Source organism: Dendrobates tinctorius, unplaced genomic scaffold (genome assembly GCF_039654945.1).
Source record: "Dendrobates tinctorius isolate UK_male_01 unplaced genomic scaffold, ASM3965494v1 ptg000094l, whole genome shotgun sequence".
Classification (NCBI taxonomy): Eukaryota; Metazoa; Chordata; class Amphibia; order Anura; family Dendrobatidae; genus Dendrobates; species Dendrobates tinctorius.
The window spans coordinates 1987837-2005505 of record NW_027361762.1 but is presented as its reverse complement, the minus strand read 5'-3'; the positions used below and the strand labels follow the sequence as shown (position 1 = coordinate 2005505).

Below are 17669 nucleotides of genomic sequence, written 5' to 3'. Positions count from 1 at the left end.
ATTTGTGGCCTGCTGGAGGTCATTTTGCAGGGCTCTGGCAGTGCTCCTCCTGTTCCTCCTTGCACAAAGGCTGAGGTAGTGGTCCTGCTGCTGGGTTATTGCCCTCCTACAGCCCCCTCCACATCTCCTAGTGTACTGGCCTGTCTCCTGGTGGCACCTCCAGCCTCTGGACACTACGCTGACAGACACAGCAAACCTTCTTGCCACAGCTCGCATTAATGTGCCATCCTGGATGAGCTGCACTACCTGAGCCACTTTTCAAGAGGATGTGAGCAGATCTGCTGCTCTCGGCAGCAGCCATTACACAGAGTGAATGGTGCTGAACTGCCCAGCTCTGTTTAGTTCACGTCCCAGCTCACAAAGGCCTGCACCTAACAAGATATTGGCCACGTATTCTTTAGGATAGGTCACCAATATCAAAAACCAGAAACCCCAATTAATGGCCAAGGTCTAAAATTAACATATATGCAATATTGGCAAAAAAACTATGGATGTGATCTTTGGCCATCCTGACGGATTCAGCCATCTGGTTATGTACTCATAACTGATTAATATTTTCTATAAATCAAGCTTAAAGAGAACAAAGTAAATTAAAAGCTTGCAATATAAATGTTGAAATAAACCTGATAGAAACTTGCGCTAATTAAATGTGTCTTGGTTAAATAAAGATATCTTTATTAGGGGTGACCTGTGAATTTCTTACAAATATTCCGTAAATGTTCCCCAATTCTGACATTTAAGGGACGTATCGTTCGACCTATATATAATTTATCGCATGGACATGTGATACAATATATCACCCCCTTCGTGTCACAGGTGATAAAATCACGAATCTGAATCTCCATGGATTTATTTATAATAGAGAATTGTTTCTTACTGCCTAATTTTCTGCAAGATACACATTTTTTGCAGGGAAAAAAACCTTTTAATTGCTGTTGTGAATGAGAATTGGGGCCTTTTTTAGATACTGAAATAGAAGGGGCTACCAGGTTACCTAAATTATTTGCCCTTCTAAAGACAAACCTAGGGCGAGCTGGTAAAGCTTCCCCTATGATTTTATCATTCTTCAAAATACCCCAGTGTTTATTTACAATTTTTCTGAGAATTTGACTATTTGAATTATACTGGGTGATGATAGGAATCTCGTCTATACTAATATTTTCTTTATTTTTTATTTTATGTCTGAGGAATTGTTCCCTTGGTATATGTCCAATATATTCCCTGGTTGCTAGCAGGGATTGGGTATCATAACCTTTTTGACAAAATTTTTTGATTAGAGTTTCAGCCTCAGTTAAATAGTCCTGTGACTTGGAACAATTTCTATGAGCCCGTATGAATTGGCTCTTTGGAATATTAAGAAGCCAACTTGGGAGATGACAGCTTTCTAGCGAAATATAATTGTTTGAATCAGTGGGTTTGTGAAATAGTTGTGTCTGAATGGTGTTGTCCTCAATAAAGATTTTTAAGTCTAAAAAGTTAATCTCCGTGAGACTAGTAGTTGCGGTAAATTTTAAAAAATAACAATTTTTATTCAATTCATCAATAAAATCTGTTAAAAGAGTAGGCCCACCAGACCAAATAAAAATATCATCTATGAAGCGGTGCCAGAGTACCAGATTCGCGCGCAGCCTGCCCTCGGTCACAGGACTATTTAACTGAGGCTGAAACTCTAATCAAAAAATTTTGTCAAAAAGGTTAAATTAAATGTGATAAATTTATATATAGGTCGAACGATACGTCCCTTAAATGTCAGAATTGGGGAACATTTACGGAATATTTGTAAGAAATTCACAGGTCACCCCCTCTCTAATCATTATCTTACACATCATGGGAGCTCCCTAAGGGACACTAAAGTGACTGGGATTCAAATAGTTAAAAGAAGTATCAGGAAAGGTAATTTTATCCATCAGATGTCCAGGGTGGAAAGTAAATGGATATTTGAATTGAATACTCTGATCCCAAACGGTTTAAATAGCGAGATTGAGCTATTTGCTTTTAATGCATAGTATAATGCTCCATTGCTATATACTGGAGGCTATATAAGGGTTCCTCTTGCTCTAGGGGGCCATCCCTGAAGAAGGAATCAGTGAATTCCGCAACGCGTAGGATTTGCCATTGCTTTCTGGCCCCATCAGCGCCCCATAGGGCTTTCTTGCCTGTCACGTGATCTATCATGTGACTGTGACGTCACGCAAGGTCCTTCAGCTTTTTCGGACCTTGCAGGCCTACTTTTGCAAGCGGCGGCTGGTACTCTTACAGCCTGCCGATATACACCTCCAGCTACGTGCCAGTCACCGGCCGGGATGGCGGCATGCTAGGAGGTAGCACCCTTTAGCTCCAGTTACTTTGTATATACCTGTGTTGGGGAGTATCATTGGGAAAGGACCTGGAAATCCACCCTGCATTCTGAAGACCTTTTTCCCTGCCTCGCCAGTTTTTAGCTTCAGTAAAGGTAATAGATTTCTTCGTAAGATATCTTTATTTAACCAAGACACATTTTATTAGCGCAAGTTTCTATCAGGTTTATTTATTATTATTATTTTATGGAGACAACTTGAGTGGCGTGTTGTCTTATTACTTGCCGCTTTGTGTTCTGTGGGTGTACGCTTTAGCGCCATTGGTATATACATATATTTATTGCAATATAAATGTTGGTCTATCACAACTTCACGACGATGATCTGAAGCCTCCATACTGCACTGAAGAAACATTGCACAGACGCTAAACACATGCAATGCAACAACAATGCACCACGGTGACGCCAAGGAGATCTGAAAAAAAGGAGGAAAAGTAGAAAAGTTGCGCCACAATGTATCCAGTCATCACCTTGTTCAGATCATTATTGCTGGTGCTGTTCATGTTCAGGCTATTCCACAAAAAGGCGCTGGCTTTCTCACACTGACTGAATGAATTTTGGGCGCTGTCAGTCTTCCCAGACAAGGACATATGCAAGGCTCTGCACATGTGAGCAACGGCTTTCACTAAGGGGTTCCTGAATAAGAAATAAGATCAGTTATCAGCTGACTCAGAAACGCACTCACCATAACACATCAGACAGGAACAAGCTGCATACTACACAAAAGAACAGGTAAAGGCAATCTGTCAGTAGACCATGACGTAGGGGAAGAGATCATGATTCCAGGGATGTGTCACTTATTAGGCTGTGTGCTCTAGGTTCAATACAATGAGTGTTTTATCAGCTGTAGATTATGACAGCAGGCCTAGGTGTCAGGTGAAGACCAGTCAGGCTAAACTGTATAACTCCGCCCCATCCACTGATTGGCTGCTTTCTGACAATGTACAGGGTACACAGGAATCTACCAATCAGTGGTGGGGGGCGGGGTTATATAGAGTTCAGTATTCAGAGATATACTAGGTCTACAGCAGAGATTCTACCAAAAACTGCACCAAGCAGTCCAGTAATGTGATACATTGCTGGAATCAAGTCCTATGTCCCTAAATTAGGTTGTTCTCCGATTACATAGCAAAATCCTGTAGGCAGATTCCCTTTAAGAACACAATTATATATGTTACACCAATATAAATTCCGAGGCACATATTTACAGCATAAGTTGGGCACCCCATATATTGTCCTGTGCCCTACAACCAATATAATGTAAACCACTGTTAACAACGCAAACCAACATTATAACCCACAAAAAAGGGTTAATTAATGTGTGTTTAGCGTAATCTGATGGGCACATACTATTATAACCTAATTGTATCAATGAAGCAGTTATTACGACACATGGTGATGAACAGCTAATAATGCTACTGATGTATGGAAAATGCCACTTCAGGTTGGTGACTACTTAACACAGACTATAGGAATATTGATTGTGAATTACATTTGCATAGTTGAGACCAGATTTTGCTCCATTGGCATCTTGAAAGTGGACATTTAGGGCATTGGAGGGCCAGTGAGAGGAGAGGGGGGAGCTCTTTGCATGAATAATAGGCCAACCTTCACAGTTAGGTAGCGCAACGTCTTCAGGGTAAATACTAGTAACTGTCTTGTGCATATATTGTCCAAAAGGCATTAATTATCTTGCCATTGAAAGGTTTTTTTTGCATGTTGTATATAAATGGTTTGTTTTGTTTGGGATTCTAAATATAATACGTGATTTGAGGGGATTTTGTTAGCTGTGTACTTAACCATCCTCTTGGTATCAACTAACTCATGAAAGCCTCATATACATAGGGAGTCCTCTTCCCTATGTCAACTCCATAGATGCTGCAGTCCCTATTAACCATGGTATCTAGAGGGTTAAACAGCCCATCAGGATGAATGCAGGCACAGACCCGGACCATTGCATTGCAGCCTATCAGCTTTATATTATGGCCAACACCTATCGTTGAAGGCGTGGGCTCCACTTCTGACAATGTATTTGGGGCAACCGCCCATGACATAATAGCACAACAAGGAGTAGGAAGGAGTTAATGATATTAACAATCTTATATTTAGTACACTGATTTTTCTTTAGATTTGTGTTTAATAAATTATTTTTCGACGTTACTGAAGGGGCTTACTCAGGATCCAGCAGCTTCGGTATCCTCTCCACATCCAAATAATGAGATTTCACTACGGTGTCATCACCCTGCATCCAGCCAACAGCCATGGAGGTCACCGAGTACCACCAGCGGCAGACAGGATCTGTGCCTACAATCACAAATCACACTGTTACAATGGGAATACTGTTTATTTCTCTTCTGCAATTACTAGATTTTTTGTTGGTAAAAACAAGTAGTAATCCACGAAGTAAAAATAAAATCTTAAAAAGAAGTAAAGAATGTAAAAATTTGACAACAGTTATTTTCTGTGACTTTTACTTACTAGTAGAGGTCAGCATGCAGGATGAACCTCCGATAGGGAGAAAGCTGACGCCGCTTACAGAGTCCGCAAACACACTTAAAAGTTTCAAATACTCTTGAGCTTTGGAAAACTCACTGCAGAACAAAAAACAAACATCTTAATAGAAAAACAATGGAAGAAAACTGGAAAAGATGTCCTGAAATTGGCGGGTCTTGGACAGCAAGTGACTAAAGTGATGGCCCATCTGGCTTGATATTAAAGATGATGTCTCATAACATTTTTCATCAAATTTCAGAATTCATACTAATTATGTATGCAATTGTGTGAAAGTGGATGAAAATCCTTTGTGATTGCCGTCTTCCCTGGTTTCCAGTGCCGCTCCGGTCCTATGTGACAGCATTACAGCTTTGACAGTTCACACAGCATCTAATATGTGGAGCGGGAGCTGCTTTCCCAGTGGAAGTCTATGAGATTCAAAACAAGGCTCCATGGACTCACAATGGGAAACCCCACAAAGTCTGCTGTGTGCGGCTTGCCTGATTTCACGTCAAGTGAGACAGAAGACAGCGGGAGCTGCTGTGGACTATAGGGAAGACGGTGATCAGTAAGTATTTTAATACACTTGCACAACATTATACAAGGTACATAATTACGATGAATTTCGGAATACAAAGTTAACATACTTTAACCTGTGTGTTATGGCACTGACTATAGTAAGTGTTACAGGTTCTTCCACCGGACTTATTAGGGCCACCTTCCTCACAGACTGCACTGATATATTATCATAGAAAACGGCTTCTTTCTCCTGGACGAAACATTCTCTCTCAACATTGTGAGTTCATGGACAAAATTTGCAGTGCCTTCAGTGAATACAGACTTTGCCATTACTGAGATAAGAGATGACAGTTGGTGCTCAAAGCTCTATGGAGAACTGTTACAACCCATGTCTGGCTCCTCCCTCCATAGCTCTACCGAGAACTGTTACTGCCTGTGTCTGCCTCTAGCTCCTCCTACCTCTATAGCTCTAAGGAGAACTGTTATTGCCTGTGTCTGCCTCTAGCTCCTCCTCCCTCTGTAGAGAACCGTTACTGCCTGTGTCTGCCTTTAGCTCCTCGGAGAACTGTTACTGACCATGTCTGCCTCTAGCTCCTCCCTCCATAGCTCTACCGAGAACTGTTACTGCCTGTGTCTGCCTCTAGCTCCTCCTACCTCTATAGCTCTATGGAGAACTGTTATTGCCTGTGTATGCCTCTAGCTCCTCCTCCCTCTGTAGAGAACCGTTACTGCCTGTGTCTGCCTTTAGCTCCTCGGAGAACTGTTACTGACCATGTCTGCCTCTAGCTCCTCCCTCCATAGCTCTACCGAGAACTGTTACTGCCTGTGTCTGCCTCTATCTCCTCCTACCTCTATAGCTCTAAGGAGAACTGTTATTGCCTGTGTCTGCCTCTAGCTCCTCCTCCCTCTATAGAGAACCGTTACTGCCTGTGTCTGCCTTTAGCTCCTCGGAGAACTGTTACTGACCATGTCTGCCTCTAGCTCCTCCCTCCATAGCTCTATGGAGAACTGTTACTGCCTGTGTCTGCCTCTAGCTCCTCCTACCTCTATAGCTCTATGGAGAACTGTTATTGCCTGTGTCTGCCTCTAGCTCCTCCTCCCTCTATAGCTCTATGGAGAACCGTTACTGCCCGTGTCGGCCTCTAGCTCCTCCCTCCATAGCTCTATGGAGAAACGTTACTACCCATGTCTACCTCTAGCTCCTCCCTCCATACCTCTATGGAGAACTGTTATTGCCGAGTCTGTCTCTAGCTCCTCCATCCATAGAATTTTGGAGAACGCTTACTGCCCGTGTCGGCCACTAGCTTCTCCATCCATAGCTCTATGGAGAACTGTTACTACCCATGTCTACCTCTAGTTCCTCCCTCCATAGCTCTATGGAGAACTTTTACTGCCTGTGTCTGCCTCTAGCTCCTCCTACCTCTATAGCTCTATGGAGAACTGTTACTACCTGTGTCTGCCTATAGCTCCTCCCTTCATAGAATTTTAAAAGCACCAACTGTGACAGTTCACTGAAGACAGATTTCAACCATGAAACCATAAGGGACCAGTCGAGGAGGAGAAAACAGCAGATAAAAATTAGCAACTCTGTAATATATCTTTATGTGTACTATTGATTAATGAAATAAAAATTAAGATAATGGTTACGCTTTAAAATAACGTAGGTGACCCCCTTAATCCAAGCAGAGTCCTAGAGATCCATGCCTGTAGGATCAAGCTACAGATGAGTGGTATAGGTGGAAACCTCAAACACCAATTTTCCAAAGGAATAGGGTACAGGAATATGGTCAGATGTTCATCTTAAAATTTAGGGAAAGTAAATCACACACAAGCATTGTCCATACCAGCTTTCTTCCTCCAATGAGATTTTGCTTGCCTCTGGCTTTGCGAGAGCATACAACGCTTTCTCCAGTAAAGACTCACAAAATGCCCGATTAATTTGAGCAATGGGATCAGCTGCAAGAGAAAAACGGTGAGTGGTTTGGTGATCAATCACTAATAACAGAGCGATCTGTGAACGTTATCGAATCGGAGAATAAATCAACTGCTGCCAAAGACGACCTTGTTATGGCTCTCCGCTGCGACAGTAAGGGTACAAGTCCCTCATACCTGGGTTCCTTGAGGAGCTGTAGATGGACTCCTTTGCTGCAGCCTTCACAGTCCAGTTAGAACTGATGAAGAAGTGTTTTCCCAGAGGATGTGTCAGCCAGCGTAGGGACTCCGGCAGAGCCTCGGTGTCAGAGCTCTGGGCACACCCCAGGAAGTATGCCTGAAATGGGGGGAGCCACATGGTCTATACATTTACCAGGATATTTCTTATACATTAGTTATGCTGAAAATGAATACAAAACAACTTGCAAAATTGTTTACACCAAGAAAAAGAAAGTTATAACTTCAGGAAAATTTTGCAACAATTTCTAAGGAGGATCCAGACTGTGCATATTTTGCTAATTCTATTTGGGCATATGGAAAGATGAACCAGGCTATAGAAAACACATGTACGTTTAAAACCGTCACACCCCATTATGGAGATAGCACAGGGACACTTACAGCAGATGCCTGCTTGAAAAGACTTGAGCGTCGGTTCATTAAAGGGGTTGTCCGGTCTAAAATGAAAAGTCTACAAGGCACTCTGTGTGTTACTGTGAGTGACTGCAGACTTATGAACCCCCAAAGGACACACTGTGAGGATTCACCAGCGCGGGGAACGGCGGTGATGTATGCGTTATGCATACTCCTGGCCAGAGCCTGTCTAGTGGGGGCCTTCTCGCTCCTTTCACTTGTATTGAGGCCGTAGCCACTAGATGGCCACATCACTAGATGGGCATGGCCTCGCACCATACAAGTGTATGGAGCGAGGTCGCACCCACTAGGACAGGTTCTGCCCAGGAGCGTGCATATACTGCAACTATCACTGCCATTCTTGGCTCAGAAACCTCGCAATGCACGGTGCAAGTGCTGGGGGCATTCTTAAGTCTGCCGACACACAGTGACTGCAGACTTATCCATTTAGACTGGGCAACCAATTCTTTTTCTCTCTCAATGTTATCTGAAGCCTTAACTTTATTTTTCTGTTGATGGGATGATTTGGTGCATCTGTTGACACCATTTCAGGTACATGATTTTTCCTTACTCCAATTGTCCCTGGTGGGGTGGGGGGTGAGGGGCAGATAAATAGAAAAAGAAAGCAGTTCTGTCTTTTTTTGGTGCGTTCATTCACCATTCAGGTTAATTATTTCATAGGGTGGGTCATTATGGAAACGGCATTAGCAGTTAAGCATGTTTATTGTTTTATTGGTTTTTATCAGTGTTCATGGTTATTGTTCTCTGGGCCCAGTGGCAGAACATGCACGGTCATGTATATATAGATCTCTCTGTATATATATCCACCATAGAGCAGGAATTAACCCTTGCTTGCGACAGATATATGTGTCATGAAATGCAAAGGGGCTACAATAAAAAGCATGCAGACTAGTCTTCTGGAATATCTGTGCTGTTTATCATTGGGATTGTATGACAACGCTGTTAGCAGGTAACCATCAAGAATGCATTATTCAGGATGTACAAATGATGGCTTACTACTTTTTCAAAATAATATAGAGCTCTGCAAAGGAATACGTGGATTTCGTCCGCGCTGCCCAAATGATGAAATTCCAGAAGGTTAATAAGGTTTGACAGTGGTTTATTCTACACGTTTCAAGTTTTTTTGCAACCTCTTCTTCAGGAAATACCACCTGGTGGTATCCTGAAGAGGTTGCAAAAAACCTTGAAACGCGTAGAATAAACCACTGTCAAACCTTATTAACCTTCTGGAATTTCATCATTTGGGCAGCGCGGACGAAATCCACGTATTCCTTTGCAGAGCTCTGTTTCAGATAGTCGGTGACCGACTTGTGGATCTGCAGCAGCCTTCATCTATACATGCTTTGAATACCTACTACCAGGTGAGCAGTTTTTTGTCAAACCGCTTACTTTATTTGTGGGATAAGACCCTATATTGCGCTTGTGTCTCCCTCTTTCTTCAAAATAATATAAGCAGTCTCTTTGTAAGCGGAGCCAGAAGCAGCTCATTTGATCAGATACAGAATTTGTATCAGTCAATCACACATATTGCAGCTCCTCAGCCTACAGGAAATCTGTCAGTAGGATGAGCCCCCCTAGGTTCTCTACATGGGCATGCAGGTCATAGGAAGCCGAACAACATAATAATACCCTGATACCTGTGATGTGATCACTGTGCCGTGTCCTGCTCTTCTATGGACACTACCTTCATTGCACTCCTCAGTAGATGGTTGGTGCCTGAACAGAAGGAAGTTGAAGCCAGTGTCCATAGAAGAGCAGATCATTGTGAAGAACGTAGGACAGTAACGATCTGCACACGCCTGAGCTGTAGGTAACAAAGCCAGGCATCACACATACAGGGAACGGAACACTATGCCTACAGAGGCAATGCCAAGCGTTAATATATGCGCTGGGGGCAAACCCTCGATAACGTCTCTGGGCTAGAAGAGACGTTAACAGATAGTGGACATATTAAGAAAACATGGATTTCTCAGGACTAAACCATCAGATCACAGATATCAGGTATGTTATTCAGCTTATGACCTACATGTCCATATAGATGATGGAGGATGGCTGATGCTACTGACAGATTCCCTTTAAAGGGAATCTGTCACCCTATTTTTCGCCCATCAGCTGCCGGCACCGACATCAGGGGCTTATCTACAGCATTCTGTAATGCTGTAGATGAGCCCACAATGTAACCTGAAAGATAAGAAAAATGAGTTAGATTATACTCATCCAGGGGCGGTCCTGGTCTGGTCCGGGTCCGATGGGTGTCACGGTCCGGTGCCTCCCTTCTTCTAACTGTGACGTCTTTTTCTTTGCTGCCTGTCGTGGCTCCTGCACAGGCGCACTGCTCTGCCCTGTTGAGGGCAGAGCAGAATACTGCAGTGCGCAGGCGCCGGACCTCTCCCGGCGCCTGCGCACTGCAGGACTCTGCTCTGCCCTCAACAGGGCAGAGCAGTGCACCTGTGCAGGAGCCACGACGGGAAGGAGAGAACGTCACCGTTAGAAGGGAGGCGCCGGACTGAGACACCCATTGGACCCGGACCGGACCAGGACCACCCCTGGGTGAGTATAATCTAACTAATTTTTCTTCTCTTTCAGGTTACATCAGGGGCTTATCTACAGCATTACAGAATGCTGTAGATAAGCCCCTGATGTCGGTGCCGGCAGCTGATGGGCGAAAAATAGGATGACAGATTCCCTTTAAGGTATTCTATCATCTCCAAAACGCCACACTGAGTGGCTCACTGCTCTGATGGACATATATGTAAGCGAGAAGCTGCAACAATCAGGGGCGAAGTAAGAAAGGAGCACACACTAACACTGTCTGCGGCTGCTGGGCTCATGGAGAGAGCACGTAAGAGTCTATGATGGCAGTGAACGCTGTGGACAAGCAATGGCTGATATACCATCTAAGGGGCAATGTGCCTCATGTTATTTCAGAGGACTGAACGGTGCACGGGGCCCTTGATCAGGCCCAAGGTGGCATCGAGGAGCCCTGGTTCACATTTGAAATAGAACTTTTTTTCTGCACAGCAAAAGCAGTAAAATCTATAGTACAGGCATGATTTTATAGGGGCCAAGCCCCTTTGTACTTGTACTGGCAGTTTAATTATAGGTTTGGTCATAACAGACTCCAGTTAAACAGGAAATACTCAAGTAAAATTTGATTAGAATTTGGGTATCATTTCTGTAATAATAAAGTGTGACAGTAAAACTGAGGTTTAGTGAGACTTACAGTGAGGAAAGAGAATCTCCCGGAGAATGTGATCTTCATCTGCACAGCGGTGGTCAGGTGGACTTCTGCCAGTAAGGTAGGGGAGATCTTGCCACCAGCACACTCCGCTAAATTTACCGCACAGAGCGACAGATTCAATCCTGAGCAACACCAGCTTGACGGCAACTTCCCTGAAGTGAAAAAATGAAAGAGTCAATATGGAGGCAGAAGACATGCAGTCAGATGCCCAGTTGCTGTTCCTGTACGTCAGCCATCTGTCTAGGACAGTACCTGTCAAATGTAGCTGGTGCAACTTATGATACACAAGGGCGGCATCCCGAGCGCTGGTTGTGGCTTCATCCTGGAATTCGGCCTTCTTACAGTGACCTGGGGTTCTTTTGAGAAGCCAACGTACCAGACTGATCTTCTGAAGACTGCAACGGATAACGTTCCATGACAGGCTGCACGCAAGGTCGAAGCGGGAAGTAGGGAGAGAGCGCCCCAATACACACAAACAGGTCTGTAAATTCACTGCAGCCGCTCCAAAATCTCCCTGTGTGTGAAAGAAAGCAGTACATTGTGTATATAAGCTTACTATCATTGTCATCCACAAGCACAGACGATCAACAGGTGGGGCGTCTTTACTGTAAAGCAGTGAGACTATGAAACGCTTTGCCAGATATCGGATTACTGTAGGTCATCAATATAAGATTAGTGGGGGGCAAACACATTGCACCCAAAGTGATGCATGGGGAGTGTAATGATAATGTGAGGTATGATAAGATATGTCTTTTCTGGAACATTCCAGAATCTTCCATTCTCTAAACTACAGTAGACGTCTTCCTGTCACACGCTGCAGATGTGACCCCGCCTCCCCCCTTAGCAGGTGCAGCTGTGTGTGTCTCCTCTGCCTGCATCTCTAATAGGACACCAGACACATCCTGTGCCAGCATTTCTCTCCTCTCCAGCTAAGGAATATTAATTAAGCTAGGGGGAAAGAATGTCTTTGTTTGAAGCACCATGTGGCTGGATATAAGTATGGGTAATAAAGAGACTGGATCGCGAACACGATACGCGACAGATATAAAAATCACATATCTGCGTAGGACACGAAACCAGCATTCTGGCCCATAATCTTCACGGTTCCAGCACCCACAGAAACCGAGAACTGGATTTCTCCTAAACGGTTGACATAATTACTGCATGTTTGGTCTTGAATTATTATCCTCGACAGGCTAAAAAGAAAGATACCATGTGCGTGTTTATACGAGGTACCCTCTGCGAGATATAGTCCTTACAAGTTTTGTAGTCAGAATTGTAACTCCTAGAGCAGGGGGAGGAACATCACCAGACCGCCCTTTCGTGATGTCACAAACTCAAAGCTATAAGGTACTCCCATCCCTAAAATTGTTCATTCGAGCATGAGGTTTCATGCCCAAAGGACCCCAGATGCAGTGGGACGTGTGGCCCCGCCTCCCCACATGGTTAGCCTACAGACCATCAAAGCAACTGTAAGTGTTGATCTCTATGTTAATCCCATTTATTTTATATTTAAATTGCACATACCTAATGTCTCAACTTTGTAACATCGTTTATCTGTGTAATCACTGCCCCCCTTTTGGGGAATAAATTATAACTTTATTAGTCTGTCTTCATGCTCTAAAAACGAACACGTGCCTTTAAGATAATTGCTACTGAATTGGGTTGGCTTTGAACCCCTCTATTAAGTTTTTAACTTAATCAGAGAAACTCTGGAACTGGTGGTGGCAAAGTGTGATTTGGGTACTGCTGAGAGTGACGGAAGGGATTTTATAAGCTAATTGGGTGGCTGCGGCCAGAGCATTTTATAACTCCCTCACTGCAGCGTGCCGGGTGGCCAGACCTCATTGAAGCAGCCGGCCGGTGACCAATTATCCCAGGTGTATATCCCTGACTGATCTGAGGGTAAGGGGGGCGCCGGAGAGCTGCGAGTTCCAAAGTGGAACTGAAAAGTTTCATGAAGTATTGTGGGCAGTGGTGGGAGAGCCAAAATAACCCCCCTGCGATAAATTGTTAGGGCAAGATTAGCTTGCTGTTTTTTTTATCCCATGTGGGATAACTAAGATAAGCACCCCCGTGTGTCGGCAGTGCGTCGCATCCCTCCGTCCGTGACTTACCGGTGTCAGCGGCGGAATCGTGACAGGGAGGAGAGAGGTCAAAGTCAGAACAGGGCTCTGCAGTCCAATAGCTCTTCATAATGCACAATTCCAGCTGGTTTGGGGGGTGGTAGTGGCCCCCTTATCCTTGTGCGGTTGCACCAATGATATGTCCACCCCTATGGCAGAATACCATAGTCCACAGATTGCTTAGTGGCCGCTGTCAAGTATTTTCCATTCCCCTCTTTGTACCATATATTAGAGGCCACTGCCAAGTATTGTCCTTTACCTCCAATTCAACTGAAACAATTTGCAGTATTCAGCAGCGGCCACTGCTGTGTTCCACAATTACATTACTTATTTCCAACCTATGGATCCAGCCTGTGGACCGCTCATCAGTACTTTAGTCCTAGACAAGGCTTTAACCCCCTTCAATCCCACCCCCTCCTGTTTTCACCTTCATGACCAGGCCATTTTTATCAATTCTGACCACTGTCACTTTATGTAATAGCAGCTCTAGAACGCTTCACCAGATCCCACTGATTCTGAGACTGTTTTCTTGAGACCTATTGTACTTCATATTAGTGGTAAATTTAGGTTAATTTTTTTGCAGTTGTGAAATTATCAGAATTTGGGCAAAAATTTTGAAAATTTAGCATTTTTCAAACGTTCATTTTTTAGGTCATTAAACCAGAGAGTGATGTCACACAAAGTAGTTAATAAATAACATTTCACACATGTCTACTTTACATCAGCACAATTTTTTAAACATTTTCTTTTTGTAAGGCTGGTTTCACATTTGCGTAGGGCAGAGCTGCGGAGAGCTGCGTACTTCCCTGTTAAGCTCCACCCACTGCCGCACCGCCTCCTGTCAGCTCCGCCTATGTCTGCATGCTTCCTGTGTACCTACCTTTAGCATTGGGTACGCAGGCCATGCTGATGCGTCATTTTGACGCTGCACCGAACTGCGTCGAACGCAACATGTTGCATTTTGTTGCGGTCAGTGGACGCGTGAAAACGACGCCTATGGACACATACATCCACATGGCCTGCGTACCCAATGTCAAAGATAGGTACGCAGGACGCATGCAGACGTAGGCGTAGCTGAATGGAAGAGGTGCAGCAGTGGGCGGGGCTTAACGGAGGAGGTACGCAGCCTTCCGCAGCTCTGCCCAACGCAAATGTGAAACCAGCCTTAGGAAGTTATAAGGGTTAAAATTGGATTAGCAAGTTCTCATTTTAACAACAAAATTTACAAAATCATTTTTAGGGACCACATCACATTTGAAGTCACTTTGAGGGGTCTATATGATAGAAAATACCCGAAAGTGACACCATTCTAAAAACTGCACCCCTCAAGGTGCTCAAAACGACATTCCAGAAGTTTATTAACACTTCAGGTGCTTCACAGGAATTAATGGAATGAGAAAGGAAAAAAAAAAAAAAGGACATTTTACTTTTTCCCATAAAAAAAAGTTACTCTTGCCCCCAAGTTAGCATTTTCACAAGGGTAACAAGAGAAAATAGACTGTACGATTTGTTGTGCAATTTCTCCTGAGTACACGGATACCCTATAAGTGGGGGAAATCTACTGTTTGGGCGCATGGCAGAGCTTGGAAGGGAGGGAGCACAGTTGGAACTTTGGAACTCACGCCATGTTGTGTTGGGAGGGAGACTCCCTGATGTGCCTAAACACTGGAAACCCAACAAGTGACCCCATTTTGGAAACTACATCTTTTGAGGAATACATCTAGGTGAACAGTGAGTAACCCTCACAAAATTGTATAACATTAAGCTGAGTAAATTAAATATTACTATTTTTCCCACTAAAACGTTGCTTTGGCGCCAAGTTTGTAATTTTCCAAAGGGGTAATAGGAGAAAACGAACAGTAAAATTTGTTATGCAATTTCTCCTCAGTACGCCAACACCCCATAAGTGGACGAAAATTACTATTGAAGCACAGTGTTGGGGAACACAGTGCTCTTCCAGAGCCTTTGTGCTACCAGTAAGGAGGCAGCCCCTATACTTCCGTCAACAGATGACAGACCTGAGTGGGGATTTGTTTTTCTGTGGATTGAGTTAAAATCTTTTTATTGGGAACATTTTTCATAACATTTGGGAGCACAGTTATCCAGAGCACTACCCTCACCACTTACATTTGGGTTAATTAAACAAACAGAAGCCAATTTGGCTATCAGGGTGGGTGCTGTCCCCCCCAATGAGCGTCTCGGAGAAAAGGATTTTACGGTGAGTTATCACAAAAATCCACGTTTCTCCTTCGCCTCATTGGGGGACACAGGTACTGTGGGACGTCCTAAAGCAGTCCCTAGGTGGGAAGTTGACTCACCGATCCAAGCTACATGCACCTCCTGTCTAAAGGTGCGCCACTGCTGCTTGGAGAATCCTTCTAACCAGGCTCGCATCCGCTGAAGCCTGAGTATGGATATTGTAATGTTTGGCAAATGTGTGCAGGCTGGACCAGGTTGCTGCCTTGCAGTCTTGTTCTGCCGATGCTTGGTGCCAAAGAGCCCAAGAGGCGCCCACCGCCTGAGTAGAGTGTGCTCTGATCCCTGCTGGAACTGGTGCACCTCTGATGCGGTAAGATTCTTGAATAGTCAACCGCATCCACCTGGCTATGGTCGATTTCGAAACAGCGAGTCCCTTCTTGAGACCTGCGGGGAGCACAAACAGCACGTCTGACTTACGAAAGGGTGCCGTTCGTGACACGTACCTCCTGAGCGCTCTCACCAGGTCCAACGTATGAAGGGCCTTTTCCACACGGTGAACCGATGCTGGACAAAAAGAGGGCAAGACAAGATCCTCATTGATGTGGAACGAAGAAACGACCTTTGGCAAAAAAGAAGGATCTGGTCCGAGAACCACCTTATCCTTGTGGAAAGTCAGAAACGGGGCTCGACAAGATAGAGCTGCCAGCTCAGAAACCCGGCTAATTGATGTTATAGCTACGAGGAGCACTACCTTCCAGGAAAGGTATGGCAAAGAGACACCCTGTAGCGGTTCAAATGGAGCTTCCTGCAGAACGCTTAGGACCAGGTTAAGGTCCCAGGCATTCATAGGAGTCTTATAGGGAGGTACCAAGTGGGAGACACCCTGGATGAAAGTCTTTACTTGCAAATTGGTCGCAATCCTGCGCTGAAAAAGTACGGATAAAGCCGATATCTGTCTCCTGAGAGAACTGGGGGCCAAGCCTGAATCTAAGCCAGACTGGAGAAAGGCTAAGATGTTAGGGATAGAGAATCTCAGAGGAGAACAACCGCGGCTTCGACACCATGAAAAGAAAACCTTCCAGGTGTGGTGGTAAACTTGTGCCGAAGTAGGCGCTAATCATTGTAGCAACCACTTTGCGCCCAAACCCCGCCTGACTCAGAATCCAAGATTCAATGGCCAAGACGTCAAACACAGGGCCCCCGAGTTCGGGTGGCAGATCGGCCCCTGCGAAAGTAGATCTGTGAGCTCTGGCAGTCGCCATGGCACGTCGGCGAGCAGCTGCACTACATCTGCGTACCACGCCCGAAGGGGCCAGTATGGGGCCAGCAGAATCACTGGAACCCCTTCCACCTTGATCTTTTTGAGGACCCTCTGGAGTAGTGGCAGCGGGGGAAATAAGTATGGGAGGCGAAACTGGTTCCATGGCAGAACCAGCGCATCCACGGCGATTGCCTGCGGGTCCCGGGACCGAGCGACAAACATGGGCACCTTGTAGTTCACCCTGGAGGCCATCAGATCCACATCCGGTGTTCCCCACCATTGGCAAATCTGCTGAAAGACCTTGGGGTGTAGTGACCATTCCCCGGATGAAAGCCCCTGCCGGCTGAGGAAGTCTGCCGCCCAGTTCTATACCCCCGGGATGTGGACCGCCAATATCACCGTGCTCTGCTGCGGGTGCCCCGTTGGTGATTTATGTAAGCCACCGCCGTGGCGTTGTCTGACTGAATCCGGACGGGGCGGCCTGCTAGAAGGTGATGAAAATGTTGCAGAGTCAGCCGGATCGCCCGTATCGCCAACAAGTTGATCGGTAGGCGTGCCCTCCTGCGGTGACCACCATCCCTGGGTCGTATGGTGGCGAAAAACCGCTCCCCAGCCGAGGAGGCTGGCGTCGGTTGTGACCACCAGCCAATGGTCTGGGGGAAAGGGCTTCCCCTGGAAAAGGGAGGGACTGATCGTCCACCACTCGAGTGACTGTCTGACCTGAGAGGACAACTGGCATCGGTGTTTGAGCGTGAAAGTCGTAGTTACTCACCGGTTAACGGTATTTTTCGGAGTCCATAACAGCACCACCTGAGAGAGGGGATCCGCCCTTTAGGAACAGGAAACCTACAGATACAAAAAGGCGGCACCTCTCCCACGCATCAGTTGGAT

The 17669-nt window shown here is 45.2% G+C and overlaps 1 protein-coding gene across 3 annotated transcripts in view; it reads right to left on the bottom strand.

Moving 5' to 3' along the window:
* SREBF2 (sterol regulatory element binding transcription factor 2) overlaps positions 1–17669 on the bottom strand; it is a 93321-nt gene that overhangs the window by 11780 nt on the left and 63872 nt on the right. For all 3 annotated transcript variants that reach the window (XM_073586641.1, XM_073586642.1, XM_073586643.1), the window contains 7 exons: positions 11445–11706; positions 11175–11344; positions 7478–7637; positions 7213–7324; positions 4835–4947; positions 4531–4660; positions 2827–2992 (listed from right to left, as the gene is read on the bottom strand). In XM_073586641.1, the coding sequence (XP_073442742.1) occupies positions 2827–2992; positions 4531–4660; positions 4835–4947; positions 7213–7324; positions 7478–7637; positions 11175–11344; positions 11445–11706 (1113 nt within the window). The remainder of the gene's footprint in view (positions 1–2826; positions 2993–4530; positions 4661–4834; positions 4948–7212; positions 7325–7477; positions 7638–11174; positions 11345–11444; positions 11707–17669) is intronic.